The 22,620-nt window shown below is 44.9% G+C and overlaps 1 protein-coding gene and 1 long non-coding RNA gene across 13 annotated transcripts in view; both read right to left on the bottom strand.

The window, feature by feature from the left end:
* LOC140422766 (uncharacterized) overlaps nt 1–4,130 on the bottom strand; it is a 43,571-nt gene extending 39,441 nt beyond the window's left edge. Inside the window, exon 1 of the long non-coding RNA XR_011947590.1 lies at nt 3,891–4,130. This is a non-coding gene — a long non-coding RNA (uncharacterized lncRNA). The remainder of the gene's footprint in view (nt 1–3,890) is intronic.
* A 6,123-nt stretch (nt 4,131–10,253) lies between these two features.
* The window catches only part of LOC140421035 (Krueppel-like factor 12), a 236,070-nt gene continuing 223,703 nt past the window's right edge, over nt 10,254–22,620 (bottom strand). For 11 of the 12 annotated variants that reach the window (XM_072505336.1, XM_072505330.1, XM_072505333.1 and 8 more), the window contains one exon: nt 10,254–12,687. In XM_072505336.1, coding sequence (XP_072361437.1) covers nt 12,506–12,687 — 182 coding nt within the window. In that variant the 3' untranslated portion in view covers nt 10,254–12,505. Of the gene's footprint in view, nt 12,688–19,762; nt 20,561–22,620 lie in introns of those variants that run through there. The other variant, XM_072505332.1, reaches the window with a different exon arrangement.

The following is a 22,620-nucleotide window of genomic DNA, read 5'->3' as shown; positions in this document are numbered from 1 at the left end:
CTTTGTGGTGCACCCAGGAGACCAGGAAAGGGGAATAGATGAGCTTCCGCTGAAGAGGATGGAAAGGAGCTTTCTGTACCTGGGGATCCAAGTAGCTAGGAGTTGGGGGGGGGGGGCCCTGCATAAGCTCAATTTGACTAGGTTGGTGGAGCAGATGGAGGAGGATTTTAAAAGATGCGATATGTTGCCACTCACACTGGCGGGTAGGGTGCAGTCAGTTAAAATGACGGTCCTTCCGAGGTTTCTCTTTGTATTTCAGTGCCTTCCCATTCTGTGCCCCTAGGCCTTTTTTAAACGGGTAAGCAGGAGCATCATGGGATTCGTGTAGGCGAATAAGATCCCGAGGGTAAAAAGGGTTTTCCTGGAGTGTAGCAGGGCAGAGGAGGGCTGGCGTTGCCGAATCTATGTGGCTACTACTGGGCAGCCAATGGGGCGATGATCCGTAAGTGGGTAATGGAAGAGGAGGGGGCGGCGTGGAAGAGGCTAGAGATGGCGTCCTGTGTGGGCACGGGTCTGAAGGCGCTGGTGACGGCACTGTTGCCGCTCCCGCCGACAAGGTACACCATGAGTCCGGTGGTAGCTGCGACTCTGAAGATTTGGGGGCAGTGGAGGTGTCATAGGGGTGAGGTGGGGGCCTTGGTTTGGTCCCCAATTCGAGAGAACCATCGGTTCATCCCGGGAAGGATGGATGGGGGGTTTCTGAGCTGGTATCGGCAGGGATTAAAAGAATGGGGGATCTGTTCATTGATGGGACGTTTGCGAGCCTAGGGGCGCTGGAGAAGTTTGGGCTACCCCCGGGAAACGCTTTCAGGTACATGCAAGTGAGGGCGTTCGTGAGGTGGCAGGTGAGGGAATTCCCGCTGCTTCCAGCACACAGGATTCAGGACAGGGTGATCTCGGGGGTATGGGTTGGAGAAGGCAAGGTCTCGGCGATTTACCAGGAGCTGCAAGAAGAGGAGGAGACCTCGGTGGAGGAGCTAAAGGGCAAATGGGAGGAGGAGCTCAGGGAGGAGATAGACGAGGGTCTGTGGGCTGATGCCCTGAGTAGGGTTAATTCTTCCTCCTCTTGCGCCAGGCTCAGTCTGATATAGTTTAAAGTTGTTCACAGAGCGCATATGACAGGGGCGAGGTTGAGTAGGTTCTTTCGGGTGGAGTACAGATGTGTGTGGTGCTTGGGGAGCCCAGCAAATCACAGCCATATGTTCTGGACGTGCCCGGCGTTGGGTTTTGTAGGGGTTTTGCGAGGACTATGTCCAAGGTGGCGAACGCCCGGGTCAAGCCAAGCTGGGGGGTAGCATTATTTGGTGTATCGGACGAGCCGGGAGTGCAGGAGGCGAAAGAGGCCGGTATTCTGGCCTTTGCGTCCCTGGTAGCCCAGCGGAGGATTTTGTTACTGTGGAAGGATGTGAAGCCCCCTAGCGTGGAAGCCTGGATTAATGACATGGCAGGGTTCATCAAGCTGGAGAGGATAAAGTTTGCCTTGCGAGGGTCTGTGCAAGGGTTCTTCAGGCGGTGGCAACTGTCATAATATAAACCAGTATATCATGGTGCAGACACACACTGATGGACACACAGTGGCACCAATCAACACACACAACACCGCAGCCAATCACCAGTTAGAGCACACGCACTATAAAGACAGGGGGAATCAGAGTTCCCGCTCATTCGAGCTGCAGCTAGCTAGGAGGACAGAGCTCACAGCCTGCAACACAGACATTCACCATGTGCTGAGTGCATCGACTGGTTAGGACAAGGCAAAGGTCTTTAGTTAAAGCTAGTGTCGTGTTAACCCACAGTCGGAGTATGATTAAACAGTTAATGATTCAATAAAATAGTGTTGCACTATTTCAAGTGCTGGTGACCTGTATGTGTTCCATGGATCCAGAACACCCAACACATCAGCAACCGTTCCTAGACTTTCTCGTGGAGCGTTAGGAGGAGGTCAGCAGCAGCAGCAACCCGGGGGGGGGGGGGGGGGGGGGGAGTTCTTTTGGGGTGGCGTTTGGGTTAGGGTGGAGTGTTTCCCTATTTGCGTTTTTATTGTTATATGGGGGTTATGGTAGTTTGGGGAAATTCGATGTATAATTCTTGCGGGTTGTGTTCTTGTTTCTTTTTTCTGTGGGGGGGGGGCGTTTGTTGAAAATCTGTTGAAAATTTGAATAAAGATTTATTTTTTTTCTAAATGGTTTTGTTTTAAAAAAAACACTGGTCCATTTTCTGCTGTACTATACCTGTAGAGTGAGCCGTGTGCTCCCCATACCACAATCTATTGAAAGTTGTGGGTCAGGTGAACTCCATGATACACTTTGGATTCTCTGAACCCTGGCCCATAACACACTTAATAAAAGTATGTGTTAAATTAAACCAAGCTGGTGAAAATGCAAAGAACTGGAAAAGGGTTTTCTTCTCCTGTGTTTGTGATATTTAAGTCCAGTTGTCCTCGATTGTTCTTTTTAACATCTGCGAGATCACCATTTGGCAAAAATGAGACAAAATTGCAGGGGACTGTAGCAAAACAAATTTAGGGGGAAAAAAGCTTCTTTGTATAATTATTATATCCAAATGAGCAAATCTGCTCAGTAATCATGGCAACCGGAGACGAGCACATGAAAATCTCTGCAACCTCGATTTGAACAGGGTATGCAAGGGGTTACAAATGGTGCCAGCATCCTTACCTCCTCATTCAAGCCAATTCCATTCTTAATCTCAGGTTTCAGGAGGCAGACGGGTACTTTGTAAATGTTCCAAAGTCTGATGATCACTAAAGGGAATTTAACCTGGGGCTGTGACTCAGGCACATTACCCATCGTGCCCAACAAATCTGGCATCAAGCAGGATCTCTCCTCAGAGACCCAGGAACGATTCTGCATTTTTGGCGACTTCTTCATGTAATAGGAAGACTCACGGAAAATATTGGGCCTGGCCTCACCCAACCCCAGCCATTTACCTCACCCCAAGGGATATTCTCTTGGGTCCTCAGCAGCTGTTGCCTGCCATTCCCAATTTTATCAGCCCGGTGGTGATGCCAGCCAGGGCTGACTGGACTTAAATAATGGAAACGCGACCTAAGGTTGAGGCTCATGCCATGCATGGCTCAGAAAACATGCTGCTTACCCTTCCCCTGCCATTCTCTGTAGCAGCTCCCCTCAGGTTATGTTTCCTTTGTGAGGAAAGTCGCTCAGGGTCCCATTACCTCATTGCTATCCATAGACAGAACAGGAAAGGACAGGATCGGAGCCCATCTCAGTGCTCAGAGGTTGATTTGCAGTAAAAACTGATGGTCAAAGCTTACACATAGACAATGCCTACACGTCCAAAGATGCGCAGGTTAGGTGGAATGGCCATGCTAAATTGCCCTGAATGTCCAAAAAGGTTGGGTGGGGTTACGGGGATAGGGTGAAGGTTTGGGCTTGGTAGGGTGCTCTTTCCAAGGGCCGGTGCAGACTCGATGGACCGAATGGCCTCCTTCTGCACTGTAAATAATATGAGTATGATATGAACAAAATACAAGTTAGTTCTGTGTAGCCATGGAATTGTCCCCCAGGCAAGAGTAATTCAGATTACAGGGAGCTGGAGAAGTTAAGAAAAAAAATATACAAGGGAAATATTTACCAACTGATGTAAAGTAGCAACAACTTGGTTGCGGAGGTAGAACGCAATGCAAAACGCTCATCATTTTAGCATGCTGTTACCCAAGAGAGGTCGACATAAAGAACAGCCATGGAGACAGCGTATAGGAATACAGTTCCACAGTGGCCAGTCACACCCCTATACCCAGTCTACATGCCTGTTGCACGTGTTAAATGCCAGATAACAACTATTACCAGACCACTGGATGTGATAGTTATCCCAATTTAGTTCCCATTAAACAACTACATTTGTGCACTTACCAGCAGATATCAGTAGGTGAGTTCCATTCCCAAATGTGACGTCCTGGTCTCTTCCCAGTTGCTGTCACAACAGCCAGGTGTAGAGAATTCTCTGTACTTTAACACCATGTCCTGATGCTGCCAATGGCTTTCTTGCATTGAAATTCAGGAAGTTAAAAGCTCTGTTCAAGTCGGCAATACCAGTCAAAATTACATTTTCTAAACTGTACTAGACCAACGTGTGACAGTTCAACTCCTGAAGTTGTATGGCGCCTGGACACCTATCCTTCCCCCCCCCCCCCCCCCCCCCCCCTAACACATGGAGGATCAAAATTTACAACCATGGATAAATGCAATTTGGATTCCAGGTGCTAAATAGAAACAGGAATCACCAATTCACTCCTATCAAAATATGCACCAGTCTCAAGGTTCACAGTATAACATTTTTTTTGAAGTGTTAACTTTTTAAACGAGAAAACAAAGACAAGGCACCACTCACATATAAAAACCGTAACCTTTTTCACATTGTTCACAGAGCATTAATGTCCCGTTAAAGCTTTTACTGTCCAATATAAATTTAATCACAGAGTTTTATGGTCCATTGGAATACATCAGGCAAAAAACTGCCTTCAATGTCAGTGATGGGAATGAGTGAATTGGTCGAAGGTTATTAAGTCATTGGGTTGGATCTTCAGTCCTTTTGAGAGGAGTAACCTAGAATCCAGGCATATCCTAAAAGAAAAATCAGCACAAGTAGGATTCACTGCAATTTATATCAACATTTTCAGCAAGCTAATTTCAGCTTTCAGAGTCTTGGGAATTCCAAAACATGAAATGCTGCAAGTGGTGTAATGTTCCTAGTTACTGATAAAATTAAACCATCAAAATTTCTTACAAATGTATTAGCTATTCATCTACTAATATTGCGAATCATGATTTCTATATAGTACTACCGAAATTCGAGCTGACAATCTGGCAGAAGTAATCCAGTTAAAGTTTGTTGCTGGGAGCATTGGTGGTTTTCAATCTTATTTCAGACCAAAGTGTATATTTTTCAAACTTCAGTGTTTACTAGTCACAGGCACAGATTCAGAATGATAAAACTGTCAATAATGTTCAGTTGGTCAATAACCCATCAAATAAATTGAATTGCATATTAATCAACTGCTTTAGAAGCTCAGCAACTTACATCAAAGCTAAGAGGATGATAGCCAACTTCGCTGGACAGCTCAAAACGTCAACATCAGTAAATACAAAGACTGTTTCAGATAATTACAGCCCCAAGTTAACATTTGGATTCAGGGGCGAAATTCTCCCGAAACGGCGCGATGTCCGCCGACTGACGTCCAAAAACGGCGCCAGACGGGCATCGCGCCGCCCCAAAGGTGCGGAATGTGGGGGCCGAGCCCCAACATTGAGGGGCTAGGCTGGCGCCGGAGGAATTTCCGCCCCGCCAGCTGGCGGAAACGGCCTTTGTTGCCCCGCCTGCTGGCGCGGAAATTACATCTCCGGGCGGCGCATGCGCGGGAGCGTCAACAGCCGCTGACAGTTTCCCACGCATGCGCAGTGGAGTGAGTCTCTTTCGCCTCCGCCATGGTGGAGGCCGTGGCGGAGGCGGAAGGGAAAGAGTGCCCCCACGGCACATGCCCGCCTGCGGATCGGTGGGCCCCGATCGCGGGCCAGGCTACCGTGGGGGCACCCCCCGGGGCCAGATCGCCCCGCGCCCCCCTCAGGACCCCGGAGCCTGCCCACACCGCCTTGTCCCGCCGTTCAAAAGGTGGTTTAATCCACGCCGGCGGGACAGGCAATTTATCGGCGGGACTTCGGCCCATCCGGGCCGGAGAATCCAGCGGGGGGGGCCCGCCAACAGGCGCGGCCCGATTCCCGCCCCCCGCCGAATATCCGGTGCCGGAGACTTCGGCAACCGGCAGGGGCGGGATTCACGCCAGCCCCCGGCGGTTCTCCGACCCGGCGGGGCGTCGGAGAATGACGCCCAATGTCCTTACTTTGTATTTCTCTGTAGCTTTTCTCACTTATTTCAGGAGCATGGGTCAAATTCGATATTAAAATAATTGCAAACGGTGGTGTGGTAACAATTTTAAATTGGGTGTACAATATCACAGGAAGGAAGAAGTAATTATTAGGGGAGTCTGGATACATGTCCATTGTCAGAAAGCTTTGTCTTGTGACTCTAAGTGCCATGAGGGTTTTGGCGTCATACATTTTGTCATACATGTATACACATAAATACTTGGCTGAAAATACTTTGGCTTTATGTGAACATCTTGAAGAGTAAAGGAATAAATCACATGCTTTCATATAGAATCCTTCCGAACCTTACAATGGCACAAAATGCTTCACAACCACTGAAGGACTTTTAAATTGTAGCACGACTCCATGCAAAGTCAAAACACACAAATATATTTACCTGATAACTCAATGATTTCATCTGGTGAGCAGCTGAGTGTAGAGAAGCATGATTAGCCAAATAGCTAGTGCGTTAACAGCCCATCCACCTGTATTACTATCACACATACATGGACTAGAAACTGGCCAAAGCTAGCCAGGAAACAGCAGCAGGAGGCCACTAGAAGTGACCCATCCACTAGCAACCTTCAGTCAACCACAGCCGGACAATAGAAGTCATCTATCCACCACCAACAGCAGCCACTGCCAAGCTGAGCCAGAATCAGTCAGAAACTAGCCAAGTGAATAGAGCTGAGAACTGGAGGAAGGGGGGGGGGGGGGAGGAAGAATGAGTGGAGAGAGAAGAGAGAGCAAGGGATGGATATTGAGTTACAAGTTTGGGGAAGGCTTTGGGATTTTAAGACCTGTGAAATAAATTCTAAATTATACTAACAAGGATCAACTGCTGCAATTATTATTGCTCAGCATGGATGCAGTGGGGAATGGAGAGTGCAAAATCACATCACCAGTCAAACGTAGCTCATGGTCTGGAAGAGAATACAAAATAAGGCCACACAATAGGGCCGAACTAATGAACACTCAATTGCTTCCACACAATCCATGTATGATGCTCCCCCTTTGTTTCTCACATTTCTGGTTCATTATAGCACAGCTGAAGATTACCTGCTACCCTTGTAATTTACCACACACCACCTGTGGCAGACTGAAGATGATGGAAAAGGTGAAACAGACAGATTAATTACATTTAAAAATGCCTATGTCATTTGCACAATGGGAAAAACGAATCTTGTTTGGACTCAAGTTCATCATTATGGCCCTCAACAAAACCTATTGAGGTCCCTCTCACCTCGATCAATACACTGTTCAGAATTATTTTATTTAATAGTTGCCAAGTTATTTCAAAAGAGACAGATTCTTCTTGCTTAACTTACTGTTGGATTAATGTGAACATCTTGCAAAGGAACAAATTACTTTCATTTATGTAGCACCCTTCATGGCATCCCAAAATCCTTCACAGCCAATGAAATTAAATCCCAACAGGTTTGTTTCGAATCACTAGCTTTCGAAGCACTGCTCCTTCCTCAGGACCTGAGGAAGGAGCAGTGCTGCGAAAGCTAGTGATTCGAAACAAACCTGTTGCACTTTAACCTGGTGTTGTAAGACTTCTTACTGTGCTCACCCCAGTCCAACACCGGCATTTCCACATAATGAAATTAAAGTTCAGTTACTGTTGTAAAGTTGGCAAACTCCCATACCAGCCTCCTCAAACAGGCGCCGGAATGTGGCGACTAGGGGCTTTTCAGAGTAACTTTATTTGAAGCCTACTTGTGACAATAATCGATTTTCATTTCATTTCATTCATTTTTCAAATACAGCACCCAGTTCGTGCACAGCTACATCCCATAAAAAGCAATTTGTTACAGGATCAAATATTCTGCTTTAGGTGTCTTGATGGAAGGATAAATAATGGTCAAGCCACTAAAAAATGCGAATTCATATCCACACCAGAGGGCAAGATGGGACCTTGTTTAAAATTTTCACTCGAATGCAGTATTTACCTATTCGTGATGATGACTTTTTTTAATAATCCTTATTGTCACAAGTAGGCTTACATTAACACTGCAATTAAGTTACCATGAAAAGCCCCTAGTCGCCACATTCCGGTGCCTGTTCAGGTACACAGAGGGAGAATTCAGAATGTCCAAATTACCTAACAGCATGTCTTTCGGGAATGTGGGAAGAAACCGTAGCACCCGGAGGAGACCCACGCAGACACGGGGAGAACGTGAGACTCCACACAGACAGCGACCCAAGCATGGAATCGAACCTGGGACCCTGGGGCTGTGAAGCAACAGTGCTACCCACTGTGCTACCATGCTGATCTAAAGTAGGTTTGACTGAATGGGCATTGAGGCCCATTCTGGCTAAGAAGCAGCTTCAAACATTTTGTCTCAATTGATAAGTACCTTTGAAAACATCAATGAAACAAACATTCTTTCGTCAAAGCAAGACTGGTTTGAATGACTTAAATTATTTTGGATAAATCACAAGTTCGTACAAAGATACTTCATTTTTGTAACTGATATTGGGCAGTGAGGGGTGGGGGGGGGGGGGTAAGAAGTGGCGTGGGGGAATACTATTGTGAAGAGGACAGAAGGAAATGTTCAAAAAAGCTACAATTCAATGGACAAAATTTTTTAAAACACATTTTATTTGGATATGTTCCAATCATCATTTTGACTTCATAAACTCACCTCTTCTTTTGAGCTTAATCAGAAATAGTGAAAGTACAAAGTATAGCTTTTATGAAGTTTTTATATTGAGGGCAATTATTGCTTCGGCCTTCCATTTTCATTGGGTTTGAATAACGAGCGCTGAGAAACAGCAGCTAGATTCTTACAGTGGCCAGCGGCAATCTTCTTCTCAGCCAAAGAGGCAGTAACTCGTCGGCACCCGGTTCCAGCTGCGATGTATGGGATGAAAAGCTGGATTGGAAATGATGGGGGTGCAATCAGAAATTTGTGGAGTCAGAAGAGCACGTCTGCTTCTCCAGGATCTGCAATGATTTTTTTTTTAAAACAGATCTTATTTTTTGGTAGAAGTCACTGATGACAAATCCGGAGCCTACTGAGTGTCTGCTGAGATATCAAATTTGTATACGCACGGGATCTAACAACACCTATTCTAGGTAGACACACCTGACAGTTGGGCTGGATTATTTTTTAGGTCTCTTTTTGGCGTAGAACAACACTATCCAAAACGGACTCCTGTGCCCTCCTTCCCTCCTCGTCCCAACAAAGGCACGTTTTAAAGTTTCCTTCAAAATTCTCTTTGCTCACTCTTTCATGCAGTCACCAAGTGGACTGCTGCTGAAACTCTAACTCTCTTCCATGTTAAAACAGTTTTGAGATCCTTCTGATGTAATGGGACTCTGATTTGAATGAATGGGAGAGGCTCAGGTGGCACTGCAAGAGGCTGAAAAAAAAATTAAGCTTTTAAAAATTGTAACCAAGGGGGATTTAATGCAAGTGTCCACCCGCCAAGTATTCAGCCAGACATAAGTTAAAAATTCCCCTCCAGAAGGGCAGCATGTGGCACAGTGATTAGCACTGGGACTGCAGCGCTGAAGACCCAGGTTCGAATCCCGGCCCTGGATTACTGTCCATGTGGAGTTTGCACGCCCACAACCCAAAGAATTGCAGGTTAGGTGGATTGGCCATGATAACTTGTCCCTTAATTGGGAAAAAAAATAATTGGGTACTCTAAATTTTGTTTTTTAAATTCCCCTCAAAAGAGCTTGATAAAATCTGGAAAAAAAAATTTGCTCAATCATTTTTGTCACACATTTCACACAGAAATAAGACAATAAAATTTATAGCTCTCATTTTATTCATCTTTAAAACATTGTAAAGTATCCAAATGGGTACTTCGACTCTGTAGCGTAAGCCTGGGCCAGCACAATTTCCCTCCAGAAAGCAAGGGTGAAAGGCTCACACTTAACTCTCCCATGGAGGTGGCCTGAGACACAGAACAGTTACCCGGTAGTGAAGTAAGTAAGTAAAGTCGCCAGATGACCATAGGCTGCTTTCCCCTTTCATGGGGAGAGCTGACTGGTGGTGATTTAACTTGAGGGTCATCACACCTCAGGCGAGAGTCAAGGTTGAGAAGGCAGGGCCTTCATGGATAACCTCAGCCGGTACAGGAATTGAACTCATGCTTTTGGCCTCACTCTGCATCAAGAACCAGCTGCCAGTCAAGTGAGCTAAACCCGCAATATGTCCCAGAGAGAGCAGTGTAATAAGAACTTTGTAGTAAAGGAGTACTACACAAGACTACAACTTCTTAGCGCAGACTATCACATGATGCAAAGGTGCTCTTTTTGTATTCTCGGACACAGCATCACAGCACACAGTTGTAAATTGTATCTACACCTACGAAAGATTGAATCCAAAGAGATTGAAAGATGCAACATTTATTACAGGAATTACACCTTTTTACAAGTCGGTTCTTTTTATTAGTGGACATCCAACCCCTTATGAATGGGAATGGAGGTACAATTTCCATCTTCAGTTTTCTCTTTACATTAAGAGGTAATCTCACTGTTAGCACCATTTAAACAAAGGCCGATTCCTTTTTTTCCCCAAAGCTACCATGTAAACAGCAAATGGCAGCATAATTGGGGAAACTGGCTGAGTAAAATAATGGAAATGAACAACAGAGTGAATAACGATACTCATCTCCTTTGGATGCTGCCAGTTTTACTCTGTGTGGATTCATTCAATTCTTGGGCTTCATGATGATTTTTCCCAGCTAGTAGCTTTCCTCGACTATTGAGGTCAACCGCACTCCATTTCAAATTTTCAAAATGACGGGCATAGAACGAATGGCGGGTTTTCAAGGAGGCAGCAAGAATGAGATTTCCCTACTGAAATGGTGCAAAGCCTTACCGTTTCTGTGGCACAGTTGTTCACTCATTAACCATTAATTAATCATTTAAAATCCCCCAAAGAACTGCAACACCATATTTAAGTCTCGGCTCCAAATCAGTACACTCGGGTTAAACAGCGGCAAGTCAAATTAAATGTGTCCGTGGTGATTGTTGATCAGCATTAATCATTTATTAACAAAATCTAGAGATCACTCTTACACCAACAAAAGCTGACCATTCGAGAAATATTCCCATGTACTCCAATTAAAATGTGATTTGCTGGTCTGGCTGGGTTCTTTTTAAATCTACGACTACCACGCAAGATAAATAGATTACACAATCAAAACAATACCTCACAGGGCAGTAAAAACAGCATGGGCAAGGCAGATGGGGCGTACATTTGCAAACTCAAGACAGCTGCAGCTCTAACCCATCCTGGCAGCAAGTCATTCAATGCTGCAAGTCCATGCTCCTAACCCGCAACTATTTATACGCATTAAAGCAGAAGAACAAGGTGCCCGGTAGACATCTTAAACTGTACATCGGGCTTCACAATTCATCAAACTGAATGAAAATGAGCATGGCAATTAGTAATAGTTTAAGAATTTGTGTATATTAATACAGAAACATTCATAGTTAGCTTTCAATGACCAAGTTTCAATGTTCATTATGCTCTTTATTTATACCAGTCAACTCCAGAACTGTTTCATGTTGTAACAAGCAGAGACTTTCACAGTTGAGCAGCTAAGACTACTGGCACATCACTGGTGTCGCTGCCAAGATATTTCAGTCAGTGTTTGTTGGGGCTGTGTGGGCACCAGTTGCGCCTTCTGTCTCTGTCGTTGCAGAAACTGTAATATTACCGGGATTGTCAAGGTGAAAAAAAACAGTAGCAACAGGTTCGGAGACCACACAGATACCATCACTGTGCTGATCTCGTCAGTGGAAAGAAAATGCTGCTTCAGCAAAAACCACCCACATGCCTGAATAAGAGAGAAGTTGTTTACAGTGGATCAAAACTAATAGCCATTTTATCTATTATTTCGGGAATACCTGTTTTACAACATAGCTGTGTAACCCAGGATGATCACTAGCAGAGGAGGCAAAGGCCCCTTTCTTTTGTGAAATGTATCTGCTCAACAATTCCAGGAGGAGTGCAGAGCTGATACATGGGAAAGGGTGGGAAAATATTTGTGTCAGCAAAGTGTATGTATCCTAGCTATAAACCACTGACTGGATAAATCATACAATAAAACAGGATAGCTATTAAAATCAGTCAGAATTTCAAGAGTTTCCACTGTATGAATTGTTCACACTAAATGGAAAATACAATGACACAACCTCGAGTGTGAATTTTCTGTTCTTTGAAAGTTTCACCACCAGTAATTAACATCAACCTTTTACTTTTACCTTGCTTTTCCTTAACTTAAGTCCTTCATGAGCTAATGAGGATTTAAATGCCTTTTAACATGATTTGGGCTGCAAATAAGAGACTGCCTGCTTTTTTTCTGCCCTGTGTTAACATAATCAAGAAGAAAAATTTATGACAGAAATGACAGGCCCAGCTTAAATTACATAAATGCAGTCAGTACTTAACATCAAAAGGAAAGCTGGTTTGAACAGTTTCACAGTCTTTTGAGGGCGGGAGGGCTCTCTCTCCCTCTGAATTGGCATCCACAGGTGCCATCTTACAGCAGGTGCTGTCAGAATTCAGCAATGCTGAATAATAGGATGGATGCGGAGCTAGAGCTCTGGCATGAAGCTGGCCTTAAAGTACCTTTCACATCATCAAGTGTCTTCTGCGGTGCAGTGCAAGGTGGTCAGAGCGGGAAAAGCTCCGGTCACAGTCCGTGCATTTGAAAGGCTTTACGCCTGTGTGCTTGCGGAAATGCCTCGTCAGCTCATCAGAGCGTGCAAACTTCCATGTACAGCCTTCCCAGGTGCATCTGTAGGGTTTCTCTCCTACAAAACAGAATAAGCAGAATAAAGTGTTAATTGCTGCAAATTTTAATAAACAGCATTCCAAGACTACACCGCACATTAACATAGGGCTGGATTTTACTTCACCCCCTCCATCCAGCATGTTTATCTTGGAGTGGAGGGGGGGGGCATAAAAAAATGTTGGGTGCCCAGCCCAACAGACACCCGCTCTTAGGCATATTAAGGTCTTAACTACCAAATGAAGGGCTTCAATTGACCTCCACTGCCATATAGCACTGGCAGGGGCAGGCAGGCCAGAGAGGAAGGAAGAGGTGTTTATCAATCAGAGGTGACCTGTGCGTATCTGGGCAAGCCGCCCCAAGATGTCACCACCACCATCCATCCACCCCCACTTTGATCCTCCCCGCCAGGCCTCCACGTTTCAGCACACCCCACCTCTCTCCCCAAGCTCTGTGATCCCTCTCAGCACTACGATCTATGACTTAACTGTCTTTGACCGTCATGATCTTCTTTATGAGGCCTCCTAGCAGTCTCAGCAGGGCCCCCGATGGAGTTCTGGCAGAAACCTTGAACTCAGCAGGGCCATTTGAACTCACCAGTAAGTTCAAACTGTTTTGGCTATTCCAAGGTCCTTAGCCGGTAGTGTGAGAATTATTAATTTATGGAGTAGATGTAAACACTCTTGAAATGCATTTAAGCTCTGAGTTTAAGTGTTTAAGCATTGTGATCTGAGTATTTTGAATCCTCTGCTCTTTAAACTTGAAGAAAAGACAGGCTTAACCTATCACTGGAAGTTAAAAGACACTGTCTGCTGGACTACTTTGATTGAAAAACCTTCTGGTGTAGATTAGAAAAGCACATAACCACCTACTCCACAGTTTCAATTAAGTTCACTGTTGATATTTTCTGATATAATGAATGCTTGGAAGAATTTCAAAAGCTATAAAAGCATCTCAGCAGGGGTTCAGAGGTAGAAGATGCAACACCTGTTCTATCACCTTTGCCCTTCTCACCCCAAACACTCCTTTCAAATGGAAGGGATGTACTTGTACGTTTTTCAATTGAGAATACTGTATGTCCTCAGAGAGCCCTGGTGAGGTAATAACGCCTGGCCCCCTGTGGTAAGAGACCAGTAGTGATTCTTGTCAGCTTCACGTTGCGCTGGTGGGAGGGAGGATATCAGGAGCTAGGAGAATTTGGCTTAAAGGCAATTTCAAATACGTAAATGCTCCTTTTAATATGCTAATCTGGTTCATGCCCTGAGATCATGTCGAGCTGGCCAGAAGCATCATGCACTGCTCACCGCCCGGTGCAGCTCCCGTTTCAGGCCTCTCTTGCTATTCTTTTGACATAGGAGGATTTTCATGGGATTTGCGCCGGATGCAGGATCGAACCCGGGTCCTCGCCGCCGTGAGACAGCAGTTCTAACCACTGCGCCACCATGTCGCCCATGAAGGCATCAGTTAGCATGAAGGTGGCATGGGGGATTATGAAGGGGCATGAGGGTGAGTGGGAGATGTGAGGATTAGAGGGCCTACCAGATCCCAAAACAACTGAATGAAGTCCGAGAAAACAAGGGTGGGTCTTCCAACCAGCCCTTCTCAGCATTTGCCCGCCTCTGTGACCTGCTAGGATTTATTTCTGGGGTCAGCCGACCTGACTCTATCCCGACCTCACCTTCCCAAGGTGAAAATTGGGTCAATAGGGGCCTTTAAATTGAAATGGGCCTGCTGAGTGGAGAAATTTCCCAAGCGAGCCACCTGTCTCAGTGGCAAAATCTAACCCAACAACTCTAATAATGCAACATTCACTCTGTACTGAAGTGTCAGCCTGGATTGTGTGCTTAAATCCTGCAATGTGGTTTGAAACTTTTAATCTATAGCGGATTGTGCTGCTAATGTATCCAATCAACCATTTAACCACAATCACATTAGTTGAACAGTCAATAGCAAAAGGAATAATATTAATTTAAAAGCAGATTTGACACTGACACCCTTGAACATAAGCAATTTAATATGGCCCTCAATACTTATCAAGATTCACGTTTTTTGTTATACTTTTGTAATCTAATTTAAGAACAGACCTAAAGGATAAAACCATCAACACAAGTGTACAGTTGTTCCTTGGAGGCATGGGGCGATTAACTGCCCTGCACAATCTTGGAAATGGAGATCTGTTCAATTATTTTAATGCTGAAGAAAACCTCATTACTAAAAGGTTTCAGATATGTTAGTGGATACTTGCCATACTAAATGAGATGAGTGAAATGCACAGCAACATTACTCACAGTCAAGAAACGACATGAAGACACAATAATAAAAAAGCAGTAGCTATGTAAGCAAAGCAATGAATAGAAACCCTATTGCACAGGCTGGTGATGCAAGCACTCGTGTTCACCCTTCCCTTAGAAAATGAATGCTATCAAATGATGACAAACTGTGGAGGTGGAAGCTGACTTGGTACACTATGCAAATTTCAACACCTTTTGCTGACACATCAATGCTGCTTTGTGAAAACATGCAAATTATCCCATGTAGCAGAGATCTTTTGCATAGTGGCTCCTTGTCTGGGCACACTACAAGTAGAGGGAATTTCGCCTTTTCTTGCTTTTCTCTGACCTGCATAGGAAAAATCCTGAAGAGCTCCACTATATTTACCACTTCACAAAATTCTCCTTCATGAAAGATTTCTGAAGATTTTGCTTTCAAATGGAACCGAGTTTACCTGTTTCTTATCAGAGGTTCATACAAGTCTATCATACATTTGTGTGAAACAAGGTTTAACTCCTACACGGGCCATCTAGTTAAGTTATGAACAGGCTCCAGGAAAGGGAGACATTTGTGAACCCCTCATGGTGATTGAGTACTTTACTAAATCTGTTTCCTCCCAGTAAAATGTTCTCGATGTACTTGTCTAAACACAGCCTTTCTCACTTTTATTGGTTTCATTCGCATTCATTTTAATTGACCTGCTTTAGGAATCTAACAAAGTGAAGCACTGTTTTACTGATACTACTGCCTTTGCCAACCAAAAGTAGATACTGCCACTTTTGTATCTTAGCAACGTCTTAGATAGAACACAAACAAATGATTTTATAACTGGCTATAATGTAAAAGGAATCTGCACTCTTATCAGGGAGTTCAATCAAACTCCAAAGTCAGTCTCCAATCATTATCTGCCAGTTTCCCCTTTATCTGACTAGTTCACTTGATCAATTTAGTCCACAAATTATTTTTACTAAGGCACAACAGTTTTACAGCATTTTTCTTCAATTCATATTTTTTTTACAGGATGTGGGCTTCACTGGCTAGGCCTGTATTTGTTTCCCATCGCTAATTATCCTTCAGAAGGTGTGGAGATGCCGGCGTTGGACTGGGGTGAGCACAGTACGAAGTCTTACAACACCAGGTTAAAGTCCAACAGGTTTGTTTCGATGTCCCTAGCTTTCGGAGCTCTGCTCCTTCCTCAGGTGAATCCTGAGGAAGGAGCAGCGCTCCGAAAGCTAGTGACATCAAAACAAACCTGTTGGACTTTAACCTGGTGTTGTAAGACTTCCTTCAGAAGGTGGTAGTGAGCTGCCTTCATGAACTGCTGCAGTCCCTGTTGTGTCGGTATTACACCACAGTGCTATTAGGGAAGGAGCTCCAAAGCTTTGACCCAGCAACAGTAATGGAACAGTGATACATTTCCACGTGAGAATGGTGACTTGGAGGGGAACTTCCAGGTGGTGGTATTCCCATGTAACTGCAGCCCCTGTCCTTCTAGATTGTAGTGGCCGTGGGTTTGGCAGGTTCTGTCTGATGTATCTTTGTGAGTTCCTGTAGTGCATCTTGTAGACGGTACACACTGCTACTACTGTTCGTCGTTGGTGGAGTGGGTGAATGTTTGTGGAAGGGCTGCCAATCCAATGGGCTACTTAGCTCTGGATGGTGTTGAGCTTCTTGAGTGTTGTTGGAGCTCCACTCATCTAGGCAGTGGGTAGCATTCCATGACAGACCTGACTTGCAGGTGGTAGAGAGGCTTTGGAGAGTCAGGAGAGTTACTCGCCAAAGAATCCCTAGCCTCTGACCTGCTCTGGTAGCCACAGTATTTATATGGCTGGTCCAGCTCAGTCTTTGGTCAATGTAACCCCCAGGATGCTGATAGTGGGGGATTCAGTGATGGTAATGCCATTGAATGTCAAGGGACTGGATATTTCTGGACTTGCATTTCACGTGGACTGCTTCAGTGTCTGAGGAGTCACGAATGGTGCTGAACATTGTGCCAGTCATCAGCGCACATCAACACATCTGACATTATACTGGAAGGAAGGTCATTGACGAAGCAGATGAAGATGGTAGGGCCTAGGACACTACCCTGAGGAGCTCCTGCAGTGATGTTCTGGAACTGAGATGACAGACCTCCCACAACCATAACCACTTTCCTTTGTGCCAGGTGTGACTCCAACCAGTGGAGAGTTTTCCCCCCCGATTCCCATTGACTCCAGTTTTACTAGTACTCCTGGATGCCATACTCGGTCAAATGCTGCCTTGACTTCAAGGGTAGTCACTCTCACCTCTGGAGTTCAGCTCTTTTGTCCATGTTTGGGCCAAGGCTGTAAGGACATCAGGAGCTGAATGACCCTGGCGGACCCCAAACGGAGTGTCAGTGAGAAGGTTATTGCTAAGTAAGTGCCACTTGATAGCACTGTTGATGACCTCTTCCATCACTTTGCTGATGATGGAGAGTAGACTGATAGGGCGGTAATTGGCTGGCTTGGATTTCTCCTGCTTTTTCTGTACAGAACATAGTTGGGCAATTTTCCACATTGCCGGGTGCTTCAGCTGTAATGGAACAGCTTGGCTGGGGCGTGGCAAGTTCTGGAACTTCAGTACTATTGCTGGAATATTGTCAGGGACCATAGCCTTCAGCTATTGTGATTTGTTGATCACAGAGAGAACTGAATTGGCTGAAGACTGGCATCTGTGATATGGGGGCCTCTGGAAGAAACCAGATGGATCACCCGGCACTTCTGGCTGAAGATTATTGCAAATGATTCAGCTTTGGCTTTTGCACTGATGTGCTGGGCTCTTCCATCATTGAGGATGGGGATATTTCCAGTGAGTTTGTTTACCACCACTATTCACAACTGGATGTGGCAGGACTGCAAAGCTTAGATCCGATTTGTTTCTCGTGGGATCACTTAGCTCTGTCTATCACTTGTTATTTGATACTGAGAGGCTGAATAGACCATTTCAGAGGGCATTTAAGAGTCAACCACATTGCTGAGGAACTGGAGTCACATGCAACATGACTGAAAAACTCAACAAAGTTTGCTTATTGGCCAGGTGGAGGCAGTGAATGTACTGCGTCCTTATTTGGTATTTATATCCAGCACAAACCTGCAAAGATTGTAACAGTTCTGCAGTGAAATGAATTAAAACTTTCACTTAAGGTGAGACACCCAGTAAAACTTGCTACCATACTGAAAACAGATTTAATATGATCATTCTCAGTGTAGCGCTGAGCCATGTAAATCAGAAAGTTCCATGGAGGAATTCCAGTCAGTGTTACGTTAGCAGATCTTAGTCAGGGTACAAGTAAGACTCAGCGCCCCTTAGGATGATGAGGTTGTGGGAGGAGGGGGATTCCAAAAGGAAATTCACAGGATTCAGCCTTCTCTGTGAGAATTTTGCAGAAATCAAACACTTGCTCATTAGGTGAAAACCAGACCGAGCTTAGCTGTGAAATCCCACTTAATCAAGGAATTAATCAAATTTTATCAATTCAGCCTGTTTACCCAAGTTCAAATAGTTTGCAGCTCTTTTTAAAAAAAAATTACAATGGGATCACTAATTCTGAACTCTTCCGCCAATTTTTTAAAGGTCAGTATTATAATGCCTAATTGTCCATAACTGCACATGGGGAAAATAAAATTCTGTGTCTTTTATACGTTTATTGCAAATGACTCCACATTGCCTGGAAATCCCATCCTCCGGGATCAGCTTGCATCTGTGCAGCTTCAATATCTGGATTTAGGTCAGCTCAGTTTAATACTCTGGCGTCTAGATCCTCACGGACTGTGGGATAAACACCCAATAACTCTGGAATGATACCTCTGCACAAGTGCCTGGGCTAGAGTGCACCACCAATAATAATTCAAATTAGCACATGCACAAATGTCAGGGCAGTCTGTTAAAACAAAATATGTACCTTATGCTGACTACCGACAATGAAGGAAGTACTTTTTTCACACTTGAGTTCACACATGATGCAATAAGGAATTGCATTCAGTAAATAGCACAGGTATGCCTGTCCAGCACAAATGTAATGTTCTTTAGGCAACCTCCAACCGATAGACGATATCAGCTTTCCGATTGTCAAGTTGTGCTAAGTGTTAACAAACCAAGAGCACATCACTCCCAAGTTCATTGGGTTTTGGAAAAGCTATTTAACTCTGGCCTTACTGGCTGTTATCCATTTCTTCCAGCATCACAACATTTCTTGCAACTGATGTACAGAAAACATTCATGACTGAAACAAGAAGGGGCGGCATGTGGCGCAGTGGATAGCACTGGGACTGCGGCGCTGAGGATCCGGGTTCGAATCCCGACCCTGGGTCACTGTCTGTGTGAAGTTTGCACATTCTCCCCATGTCTGCGTGGGTTTCACCCCCACAACCCAAAGATGTGCAGGTTAGGTGGATTGGCCACGCTAAATTGCCACTTAATTGGGGGAAAGAAATAATTGGGTACTCTAAATTTTTTTTTTTTTAAATGACTGAATGAAGAATATGAATTTGCCATTACTCAAGAACTGGACTACTATCAACGTAGGGAAATATTTATTTTGCATTGACAGCTGAAAGTGTAAACTCTACCTACAAATTTACTTTAGTCCAGGTCTGGACATAAAGCTCCAGCTTTCATCCCATTGATGCACTAACTTTGGCAACCAACAGCATTGCCATGATGCTAAGGTCCGCGGGTGAATGTACTGCGTCCTTATTTGGTATTTATATCCAGCACAAACCGGCAAAGATAGTAACAGTTCTGCAGTGAAATGAATTGAAACTTTCACTTAAGTATAAGTGAATGAGACACCCAGTAAAACTTGCTACCGTACTGAAAACAGATTTAATATGATCATTCTTTCTCATGTGATAACGACAACACTTTTTACAAAGCACTGGTATGAAACAAACTTTTGTTTATTCATGTTAACTCTACGGAATTTTCATCTGATATCAGTCCTCTGGCCAGTTTTCTTCTCTTGAAGATTGTAAAGTACAGTTCCATGTGTATTGCCTGGAAAGTGGCTGTTGTGTATATGAAGCTGGGCAATGAGCTGTAACAAACTTCTCCAACATGGGGATGGTCGCAATCAAAATTTATCGTCCATCATTGGTTGCTTGCACTTTCCAGTTGGCATCAATGAAGCAGGAGTCAAATCTTTGTTAATTTTACCTTCAGCAGCAATGCTCCCTTGTACAACAAGCTGCAAGGTACACCACAGGCCTTGTTCTAATATAAATACAGTGTGTGAGCGAAACAAAAATTCAAGGGGTCACAGAAAATACTGGCCCTTTACACGCACTAAAATTTAAAGGGATCATTGCTTATCAGCCTGTGGTGCTGGGATTAATTGTGGGTTTTTTTTTTTTTTAAATCAGTGGAATAGGTTGACTACCTGGGAACAACAACAAGCAACAGAAGGAATTGCGTAGAATCAAAGACAGCTCTCCACGTTTGTCGACACCGTTCCACTGCGTGGTTTAATTGGTCCAGCGACCTCTTCTGCCTTCATGTTGCATTCTGCCATTCCAACGATTCGCAAGCCTTTTCTATGCACCTTCTCCTTCTCCAGAACTGGCCCCTCCCCACATTCTGTTTCAGGTTATTAATGTGCTGTAACCCTGTGTAGATAAGCGGCACATTTTTATGTTACTGTGGACAAGGAGTGTAGTCCAGGATAGTATAATACACCCTATGATGCTGACCAAGGAGGTCCTATGGTCAAGCCCTTGTCTTGGCTGAGCTAGTGATTTCAGCAACTGGCCTCAGTGTTTCTGAGCTAAGCAGCCTGGGTATATTTGCACATGTCAGGTGAATAAAAGACCAAGGGCTGGATTCTCCGCCCCACCACTTTTCTGCACCGACCCGCCGGCAGGATTCTCCGTTACGCCGGCCAGTCAATGGGGTTTCCCATTGTGGGGCAGCCCCACGCCGTCGGGAAGCCCCGGGCGCCGGCATAACTGAGAATCCCGCCGGCGGAGAATTCCGCCCCAGGTTTAAGTGTAATAAATATAGAAAAAACTGGTCAAGCAGCATCAGTGGAGAGTGGGAGATAGGGTTAACATTGCAAACCTTATGTTCCTTTGTAGAAACTAGACCCGGCATATAAACCCAATCAGCTCTCTCTCCCCTGATGCTAACTCACCTGTTGAGTGCTTGTTCTTACTTAAGATTTTTAGCGCCTGCAATTTTTTTTAAAAATGTTTCCAATTAAGGGGCAATTTTGTGCGGCCATCCACCTACCCTACACATTCTTGGGTTGTGGGGGTGAAACACATGCAGACATGGGGAGAATGTGCAAACTCTACACGGACAGTGACCGGGGGCCTGGATTGGCCCTGAATCCTCGGCGCCATGAAGCAACAGTGCTAACCACTGTGCCACCGTGCTGCCCGCACCTGCAATATTTTACTTTGCTTTTATTCTTTCATGGGGTATGGACATTGCCAGCTCGGTGCCCTTGAGAATGTGGTGATGAGCCCCCTACTTGAACCACTGCAGTCCATGTGATGTAGGCCCACCCATGGTGCTGTTAGAGAGGGAATTCCAGGATTTTGACCTCAATGGCAAAAGTGAAGGTACGGTGTTTTACTTCCAAGTCAGGATGTTCTGTGGCTTGGATGTGGTTGTGCCCTGGTCATTCTCAGTGGTAAAGGTCGTGGATTTAGAAAGAAGATGCTGTTGAAGGAGCCTCAGAGAGTTGTTGCAGTGCATCTGGCATATAGCACACACTGTTACCACGGTGTGCCGATGGTGAATGGAGTGAATGTTGAAGGTGGTGGATGGGTCGCCGATTAAGCAGGCTGCTTTGTACTGGATGATATTGAGCTTCTGGAGTGCTGCAGGAACTGCACACAACCAGGCAAGTGGAAAGTATTCCATCACACTCCTGCCTTAAGCCTTATAGATGATGGACAGAGTCAGGAAGTGAGTTGCTTGCCGCAGAATTCCCAGCTTTCAACCTGCTCTTCTAACCACAGTATTTACATGGTTGGTTCAGTTCACTTTCTGGTCAATGGACTTCAATTCACCAGGATGTTGATATTGAGGGAACAAGCGATGGTAATGCCATTGAATGTCAAGGGACGATGGTTAGAGTTTCTCTTGTTGGAGATGGTCATTGCCGGGCACATGTGTGCTGTGAATGTTACATACCACTCATCAAACCAAGCCTGAATGTTGTCCAGGTCTTGCTGCCTATTGGCCCGGACAACTACGAGAACCATCTTCCAGAACCCGTTCTGAGGAAGAGTCATAGAGACTTGTAATGTTAACTCTGTTTCTCTCTCCACAGGTGCTGGCAGACCTGCTGACTTTATCCAGAATTTTCTGTTTTATTTCTGAACCATCTTCCGTTGCGCTAGGTATGACTCCAGCCAGTGGAGAATTTGTCTGATTCTCACCGACTTTTTGCCAGGGCTCCTTGATGCCACACAGTCAAATGCTGCCTTGATGTCCAAGTGCAATCACTCTTGCCTCCCCTTGGTTCTATAGCAACTGTAATAATTTCCCCTCACTTCCCTCAACCCATCCCAGTTCAACAATCCAAACACAGTTCCTGTTTAAGACAGGCTTTGTGATGACCTGGGGCGAAATTCTCCTACCCGCCCCGCCACATTTCTGCCCCGACCGGCCGGCGGGAGTCTCCGTAACACCGGCCGGTCAATGGGGTTTCCCATTG

This window comes from Scyliorhinus torazame, chromosome 5, assembly GCF_047496885.1.
Source record: "Scyliorhinus torazame isolate Kashiwa2021f chromosome 5, sScyTor2.1, whole genome shotgun sequence".
NCBI lineage: Eukaryota > Metazoa > Chordata > Chondrichthyes > Carcharhiniformes > Scyliorhinidae > Scyliorhinus > Scyliorhinus torazame.
Note: the sequence above shows the minus strand (reverse complement) of the source record. Positions and strands in the feature narration are given on the sequence as shown.